Source organism: Vigna unguiculata, chromosome 11 (genome assembly GCF_037176805.1).
Source record: "Vigna unguiculata cultivar grain cowpea cultivar isolate G323 ecotype 2 chromosome 11, ASM3717680v1, whole genome shotgun sequence".
Classification (NCBI taxonomy): Eukaryota; Viridiplantae; Streptophyta; class Magnoliopsida; order Fabales; family Fabaceae; genus Vigna; species Vigna unguiculata.
In genome coordinates, this window is record NC_140802.1 from 10533492 (window position 1) to 10542977 (window position 9486).

General features: G+C 32.8%; 1 protein-coding gene and 1 long non-coding RNA gene across 2 annotated transcripts; both read left to right on the top strand.

Annotated features, from left to right (window-relative positions):
- The first annotated feature begins 2064 nt into the window (after positions 1-2064).
- Positions 2065-2396, top strand: LOC146880991 (uncharacterized). The gene is made up of 3 exons (XR_014986469.1): positions 2065-2103; positions 2190-2258; positions 2341-2396. It is a non-coding gene; the product is annotated as an uncharacterized LOC146880991 (long non-coding RNA).
- Positions 2397-2490: 94 nt separating this feature from the next.
- On the top strand, positions 2491-9242 carry LOC146880992 (uncharacterized). Its single transcript, XM_085669199.1, has 8 exons — positions 2491-2674; positions 4138-4370; positions 4628-5070; positions 5148-6050; positions 6138-7360; positions 7433-7651; positions 7726-8586; positions 8665-9242. The coding sequence occupies exons 1-8, from the start codon at positions 2491-2493 to the stop codon at positions 9240-9242; spliced, it is 4644 nt and encodes a 1547-aa protein (XP_085525325.1).
- The last annotated feature ends 244 nt before the right edge of the window (positions 9243-9486 follow it).

Consider the following 9486-nt stretch of genomic DNA (forward strand, 5'->3'; position numbering starts at 1 on the left):
AAAAAAATTTGATATGATCAAGGATATTGATGGAAAAAGGGAGACGTTGAAACTTGCTATTAGAATCGTAGATTTGTGGTATGTTGAGTCCTGGGAATCCAAACGAAGTATGGAAATGGTTCTGATGGATCAAAAGGTAATGTAAAGTACCATATTTTAGCATATTGTAAATTTTACTTTATTCGATGACAACTATATTTAACCATATATGTTTTAATTTGTTGTTCAGGGTGATGTTATTGTTGCAATGATTAAGAAGGAAGATATGGGTGTCTGGAAAGAGAAGCTAAAAGAGGGTGAAAGTTACATAATGCATAACTTTAAACTCTTGAAGAACAAAGCTCAATATAGAGTTTGTGAGCATCCATTTAAGCTGTTGTTTATAGGAGCAACGTCTATACGACCACAACCCATTGCAAGCATACCTAGAAAGGTTTGGAAGTTCAAAAGTATAAAGGATATCATTGATGGAAAGTATTGTTCTGATTTGTTGGTTGGTAAGTTTATTGTTGTATCGTTATGTATGTGTCCTATATTTTGTTTTTTTGTTAATCTATTAATTTTTTTGCATGTTAGATGTCATTGGTATGCTGGACAATGTAGAGGAGAAAGGTCATTCCAAAAATGTTGTGTTTGACCTCAAAGATTTGAGGTTTGTTTCATTATATTTGGTGTTTTATATTTGCAATAGTTTTATAATTATTTTATAACTATTTTTTGTGTTATTGTTGTTATCTCATTAATGCAGTGGTGCTATAATTTGTTGCACATTGTGGGATTCGTATTGTGAGAAATTATTGAGCTATTGGAGGACATGTAGTCAAACATCTAATGTTGCTATTATTCTTACTCAGACTAAGATAAAGCCTGCTTCAGGTATGAATAACATCATTACTATATTTAGATTATCATTATTATTTAATGTAATTTAATTTGTTTGTATAGGTCCATGGCCAGTTTCACTGTCTAATTCTTGGAATGGTTCAAAACTGATCATAGGCGATGACATACCTGAGCTGATCAATTTTAAGAAGCAATTCGCAGAGTATGTTTATATGTTAGGCATGTATTTTTCATTATTTTATTTTTCATAAACACTAACAAATGTGTTGTGTGTAGAACCTGTGGCAGTGAAACTTTTGAGGAGGGGAGTCAATATAGTGGCTCTTCACAGATTAATCATGTTGATAGGTTTATGTATAAAACCGTTGTTAAAAGTGTTTCAGAGATTATGACTGTATTAGAGGTAGTTGTTATGTTTGTAATTTTCTTTTAAATCTATTTTGTATTTGTTGATCATATTATTGACCTTTTTTGTATTCATATAGGAGATTTCCTGTGTTACTGTTGCACGTACACTTAAATTTAACTTAGGAAATGATGGATGGAATTATCTGGTGTGTAACGTTTGTGCGAAAAGAACTCACGAAGTTGGTTCCTTTAAGTGTCTTAGTTGTGATGCTTTTAATGATTCTCCAAGAATCCGGTTAGTATATTTTTAATTTATATGTTATGCCTTATGTCATAGTCTTATTTGTAATATAAATTTTTGTAGATACAAGCTGGAAATTCAAGTGACTGATGGGAAAAAGGTGGCCAATTTCATGCTTTGGGACCAAGATTGCATGAATTTAATTGGTGTTTCTGCTGCTGATTTGAGAAAGAAAATGATCAAGGTAAAAGAAATGCAGTATGTTTTATAACTTAACTAATTTTACAAGAATCATTTTTGTAAACAAGTTACTAATAATTTATTTTCTTCTACTTGATTTACATTAGCATGGTGAAAACGATCCAAAGTGTTTTCCAAAGGATCTAGATGTTATTTTAGGATGTACTTGTGCTTTTAAGGTTAAGCTACAAGGAAAGAACCGACCTGCCTCAGTTATGAGAGTTTCTACTGACGTGGAAATTATTGATCACGTTAAAGCACTACTGGGACAGGAGGAGGTAGTATTGCAATATTTTGTATTCATAAGTTGAATTATCAATCATAGTCGTATTAGTAATTGATTTCTTTATACCACTTTACAGGCAAGCTTTGTTGGTGAATGTATTGTTAGTTGTCCATCTGATATAGTTCCTGATACTTCCAATTCCTCAGTAAGTATAGTTGAATTTGATTTTGTTTGTTATGACAACAATGATAGTTTTTGTTTTTAAATTGTAATTGCAAATGAATTATGCAGCCAATGGTTATTGGTAAATGTAGCAATGCCAGTCTTCTTGATGTACCAACTTCTAGCGGGACTTCTTTAGTAAGTATTTTAAATATGGTCATTTTGGTTGTGAGGTAAATTGTTTTACAATGTTTGACATGAATTATATATATGTTCGCAGGCAATTGAACTTGCTGAATGTATTGGTAATGCTGCATGTGACTTAACAGCTGATACTGATAGTTCATTGGTAAGGATTATTTTAATTCAGTTAGCATAATAATAAAACTGATTACTTGAATGTGTAACATGATTATGTTCATCATTGCAGATGTGCCTTTCTTCCACCGCTGATGATGAACCTGATATAGTTTTCTGTATGACGCCCTCTAAAGATGTTTCTGCTCCTATTGATGATGTTCCAGACATTCCATCAAGTATCATGGAGTTTGATTTTCTGGAAGATATTCCTCTAGCTCAGTTATCAGCTACAAAGACTACAAAGCCAACGAAGAGTATCAAAAAGGAGAAATTATAAATGTATTAATGTGCCCAAGAAAAGTCTGTTAAAATATTTTTGCGAATGTTTTTATCTTTGTCAACCATATTGTAATTTCTATAGTAGACTCAATCCCGGTTGTGTTTTGATGAATTGTACTTATGGATTTTGTGAATCATCTTTAATAGTTTTAGTGGTGCAAAATTGTAGAACACAATATCGTAGAATGGTAATATAACGTTATTGTTATTATTATATTTTACATCTTTTTTTTTCAACTAACTATATTGTTAATTTATGAAATTACTGCTATATGTTTTTCAGTATTATTTAGTAATGATTTAAGAGAAAAATTAAGGATAATGACTACTACAGTTTTGGTTTGTTTCTTATGTGAATATTTTTTTCATTAAACTTGAATATTAATTAATACTACCATTAATTGACATTATTATGCAACATAATAATCATATTATCACAATATTTATATCCAAAGCGCCCCAAAATAGAATTGCTAATTAGAACTATAATAATAAATTTTTTGTTATAATTGATTAAATTGTTTGAATAAAGAAGTTATCCATGAAATATAATAATACAACGCACGAGCAAAAACTGTAATAGTTAGAATTTAAAGCACTTTTTGGTTTGGATGGGATGATTTTGGATTTCTTGAAAGGACATTATATTGATTGAGAGGACAAGCATTTAAATCTAATACTACTGTTGAACATTAAAATTTGCAGAGAAGTAGTCAATTTACTATTACGGAGAAGATGTTGATGGGTTTCCCTGAACGAAAAAGTGTTCAACCTAATATTTGATTGTGTTATTCCACCTAATGTTAAATAAGGTAAATTGAAAATGCAGTGTATGTGATAGATAAGACATGTTAAGTTGAAATGACCTCCATTTAACAACCGTAATTATATCTGATGTACTACTATTACTTTATACACATTTTATTTTTGGCGGTAAAAATGGATGGATTGTTCCATCCATTAACATATACACCAAATATTTCAATGATGTCAATCTGATGAAGAATTTTGTTATGCAGATACAAAAATATGGTAGAACACCAGATTTGTGAGGCTACTGATGACTTCAACCAGACAACTTTTATACTTGACCAATGAAGAGTATTATTTGGCTGCTGGATGATTTTTTAATTTCATCTACAATTGTTTTCTAGGAAGTTCGTCTTAAATCTTGAATACCTATTACAAAATGTCTCCATAACATTTACAAATTTTTTTTAAAATGTTGTATTGCTGTGTTAATTATTTTCATGTACTGTTTTATCTATTAGGATGGATAATGAAAATACCAAGTGCAGTACAAGTGCAAGATTAAAAAGGAAACAAATAATCCAACACAAGAGGATGAATGCTACGTGCATACAACAGAAACACCCTGAAACAAAAAGACGAAATTGTACACCATTAGCTGATGTAACAAGTTTTTTTGTGAATGAAGAAAGGTGTCATACGGAATTACAAATGAAAGGTCCACATCCTACTTTGGTGAATGAGCAAAGAGATATTGGTGGAAGCAGAAGAAAGCAACAAAATCTTCTCCATAGATTTGAAGCCACTGTTAATATGGTCACAACAACCAATGATTTCAGCATGGCAACTGAATCTGTGCAGTTAGAAGTCATTGATGAACTACAGTTAAGCGAAGATAATTCAGATTCATCTAATTCCCATGTAGAAGGTAAAATTAAGTTATAATAAGGAAATCAATATTCATATCCTTGGTCAAAAAAATAAAGTATATCAGTTTGATTACAACTGTATTACATAAATTACATGAATACTTATTTTGCAGAAATTGATGCAGAGTATGAAATGAGCTACGAATTCATCAATCACAAAGAAAGATAAGCCTTCTAAAAACAATTATTGTCATATATTTTTTCAATCATCTATGATATTATAAACTCATTAATTTATTCATTTGCAAGTTGTATGCAGATATAGGGGATCCAATCTATATTTGTCAGCATTGCCAAGGTCATATGTGGTATGAAGAACGTATTGACAAAAGTCATCCAAGTGTTAATCCTAAATTTCAACTTTGTTGTGGTAATGGCAAAGTTCAATTGCCAATGTTAAAAGACCCCCCTGATGAGCTTCAACAACTTCTGTTTCAATCTGATTCTAAACAATGTCGAAGTTTTCAACAACACATTAGAACATACAACATGATGTTTGCATTCACATCTCCTGGAGCAAAAATTGACAACAAATATAACAATGGACGTGGACCACCAAATTTAAGAGTTCATGGGCAGTCATGTCATCAAATTGGTAGTCTTCTGCCACCACTTGGAAAACAGCCAAAGTTTGCTCAGCTCTACATATATGATACTGATAACGAGATACACAATAGAATTCAATCTTTGAGGTTAACTATTATTATGCTTTCTGAATTCTGAATATAATCAGGCTATCATTTTGATTTGAAATTCAATGTCATTGTAGGAACCATAATGATATTGATGCTGAAATAGTCAGAACACTAAGTCAGATGCTTGATAAGTACAATGTACATTGTAAATCTTTCAGAATGGCTAGGGATCAATATGCAGAACAACCATTTCATGATCTCAAGTTGAGGCTTATCGCAGATAGGCAAAAAGATGGACGAATATACAACATGCCAATGGTGTCAGAAGTAGCTGCATTAATCGTTGGCGATGTTGATAGCGCTTCTCCCAGAGATATTATTATGGAAAGCAGGACAGGTAAGCTGCAAAGAATAAATGAATTGCACACCAGTTATTTGGGATATCAATATCCTTTGTTGTTTCCATATGGTGAAGATGGTTATAGGCATGATATTAGTCATCGCGATTCTTTGGCATCAAAACGTAATCGGTTAACAATCAGGGAATGGTTTTGTTTTAGAATTCAGACTCGAGATTCTGAGGCAATGACTATACTTAGATCTAGAAGATTGTTCCAACAATTTGTCGTTGATGGATACACAATGATTGAGTCAGAAAGATTATCATTCATCAGAAACAATCAATCCAAACTGAGGGTTGATAAGTATAATAACCTTTGTCAACCAAGTAATGAAAGCCAAACTGATGCCTCTGAAAAAGGAAAACGATTTGTGCTTCCATCAAGCTTTCTTGGTGGCAGAAGATTTATGGATCAATTATATTTTGATGGAATGGCAATATGTGGTCATGTAGGATTCCCATATCTTTTTGTAACTTTTACTTGCAACCCGAAATGGCCAGAGATATCTCGAATATTAAAGAGTTCAAAGTTAAATCCTTCAGACCGGCCAGATATTATTGCAAGAGTATTTAGAATCAAATTTGATCAGTTGCTATCAGATTTAACCAAAAAGCATATATTGGGCAGAGTAATAGCATGTAAGTTTTAATATTTTGATGATTTAAGCCCAAATTTTGCACTATTATACCCTTCTAACAACGTAATTGTTAATTTCTTCTTGACAAACATGTATAGTATTGAATTTCAGAAAAGAGGTTTACCACATGCTCATTTGCTAATATTCTTACATCCTTCTAGCAAATATCCAACAGCCTTGGATATAGATAAGGTCATTTCAGCTGAAATACCATGTGCCAAAAAGGAGCCACAATTGTATGCCTGTGTCAAAGAACATATGATGCACGGACCATGTGGATTATCTAATAGATCATCTCCATGCATGAAGAATGGTTCATGTTCGAGATTTTATCCGAAGAAATACCAAAATACTACCACAATTGCAGAAGATGGTTATCCTCATTATCGTCGAAGAAGCAACGGTATCACTGTTGTCAAGAATGACATAGAACTTGATAATCGTTTTGTTGTCCCTTACAATCCTACAATATTGGTCAAATATCAAGCTCATGTCAATGTTGAATGGTGTAATCGTTCCAATTCTATCAAGTTCTTATTTAAGTACATCAATAAAGGATATGATAGAATTACAGCTGCTATAGTTTCTAATGGCAATGATGAGAATGTACCTCAAGTTGCGACAAATGAAATCAAACAGTATATCGATTGTAGATATATTTCCCCATGTGAAGCCTGTTGGAGAATATTTTCCTTTCCTATTCATGGAAGAAATCCAGTTGTTGAATGTCTATTTTTTCATTTGCCTGGTGAGCAATCAGTGTACTTCAAGGATGATGATGATATTAATGAAATCATTGCAAAACCAACAGTTAAGGAGTCAATGTTTACAACCTGGATGGACTGCAACACAAAATATTCTGATGCAAGGGATTTGACATATCCTCAATTTGTATCTAAGTATGTTTATAACAAGAATCAAAGATGTTGGAAACCAAGGCAAAAGGGCAACACCATTGGCAGACTTATCTGGGTTCCCCCAGCAACTGGTGAACTTTTCTATTTAAGGAGGATGCTAACAATAGTAAAAGGTCCACAATCATATGTAGATCTTCGAACTGTTGATAACATAATATACTCTACATTTAGAGAAGCGTGTGAAGCTTATGGATTTTTAGCCGAGGATACCGAATATGTAGATGCTATTAACGAAGCTAAAGATTGGGGATCTGGACACTTCTTAAGGAAATTATTTGTAACCATCCTTATGTCAAATAGTGTCTTAAAACCTGAAGAGCTGTGGAGTAAAACATGGGAATGGTTGTCTAATGGAATACTATACAACGAACGAATTATAGCTAGAAATCAAGGTACAATGAATTAAAGCATATCAAATATACGTTTCATGTTCCAAGTATGTTAACTGAATTTTTGTGTTGCAGAACTCATTCTCAATATTGAAACTCTTCAAAATTTGACTTTGATTGAGATTGAGAAGCTCTTGCAGAATAACAGGAGAACATTAAAGGAATGGCCATCTATGCCTTATCCCAATGATTTTGTGGTAGATTATTGTGGAAATAGATTAGTATATGCCGAACTTGATTACAACAAGGATGATGAGCTACATGTATTTGAATCTAACTTTAACCGTATGACAGGTTTGTGTTCTTTTCTCCATGCATTATTCATGAACATATTCAAATATAACTTAATAAATTCTAACCAATTGCAGAAGAGCAAAGACATATTTTTCAACAGATTATAGATGATGTTCATCATGATCATGGGGGGATGTTCTTTTTATACGGTTATGGTGGAACCGGGAAAACTTTTATGTGGACTACCTTATCTTCTGCTCTTCGATCTGAAGGAAAAATAGTGTTGACAGTTGCATCAAGTGGCATAGCTTCATTATTATTGCTTGGAGGTAGGATAGCTCATTCTAAATTTAAGATTCCCGTTCCTACACTGGAGCACTCTGTTTGCAACATTACAAAAGGTAGTGAACTATCAGACTTGATGAAATTGGCAAACCTAATCATTTGGGATGAAGCACCAATGGCTCACAAGTATTGTTTTGAAGCATTGGATCGTACTTTAAAAGACATCATGAGGGAAAAGAACAAAACTGATTCAATTTTTGGTGGCAAAGTAGTTGTTTTTGGAGGAGACTTTAGACAAATACTGCCTGTTATTCCACATGGAAGCAGGTCTGATATTGTTCATGCTACTATCAACTCATCTTATCTTTGGGATCATTGCCAGATTATGAATTTAACAAAGAACATACGGCTGTTGCAAAATGGGTTACAAGACTCTACTATAGCTGAAATTGAAGAGTTTTCTTCCTGGATAATAAAAATTGGCAATGGTGCATTGAATGAACCAAACGATGGATTAGTTGACATAGAAATGCCATCAGAATTACTAATATCAGAATATAATGATCCTATCCAAGCCATTGTCAATACCACATATCCAGGATTAATGCAAAAGTACAAAGACGAAGGGTTCCTCATATCAAGAGCTATTCTAGCCAGTCGAATTGAAACAGTTGATCAAATTAATCAATCTGTTTTGGAATCAATTCCAGGTCAGTCATTATTCATAATTAAGAATTTACTAAATCATCACTAAGATTTGTCAACTTAATCTGATTCATGTCTTTCAGGAGAAATTAAAGAATATCTAAGCTCCGACTGCATAGATACCTCTGAGCCAGCAGAAGCTGAAACATACGATGGTATTACACCTGAATTTCTAAATTCTTTAAGAACATCTGGACTACCAAATCATAGTATCAAGATAAAGGTTGGTGCTTCAATTATGCTCTTAAGAAATTTGGATCAATCTCAAGGTTTGTGTAATGGTAGCCGATTAATAGTGACTAAACTTGCAAACCATGTAATCAGTGCAAAGATTATTACTGGAAAATCAAAAGGAACTGAGATTTATATTCCACGTATGTCCATGTCACCATCCCAGTCCCCTTGGCCATTCAAGCTGATTAGAAGACAATTCCCGATCATGTTGTCTTATGCTATGACCATTAACAAATCTCAAGGACAATCTTTAGATTGTGTTGGGTTGTATTTGCCAACACCAGTTTTTAGTCATGGTCAATTATATGTTGCAGCTTCTAGAGTTAAAAGCAAATCCGGATTAAAGATTTTGATCCATGACAATGAAAACAAACCTTTGACTACTACCACAAATGTAGTTTTCAAAGAAGTTTTTAACAATCTATAACTGTATTGTATGGTAACATACCTGTATTCCTGTATTTTGTGTAAAATGCCTTTCAGAGGCTACTTTTGAACATATCAATCGTTGATTGTGCTGTCTTCATATGCTGAATTGGTGTCCTGTTTAAGTTTCTGTTTCAATGCATTGAAGGAAAACATGGAGATGTAAGTAAATTGGTTCCTTCTGTCATTATTTACGTTGGTTTTTTATATCTTATTTTACCATTTTTATTCGTTGAATACGTGCT

Bases quoted from the DNA above. Each gene is read 5' to 3' on its own strand.
- LOC146880992 (XM_085669199.1), top strand. From the start codon at position 2,491: ATGTGCCTTTCTTCCACCGCTGATGATGAACCTGATATAGTTTTCTGT. The intron at 4,371-4,627 runs GTAGAAGGTAAA...TTCATTTGCAAG, and splicing joins CAGATTCATCTAATTCCCAT to TTGTATGCAGATATAGGGGA. The intron at 7,361-7,432 runs GTACAATGAATT...TTTGTGTTGCAG, and splicing joins AATTATAGCTAGAAATCAAG to AACTCATTCTCAATATTGAA.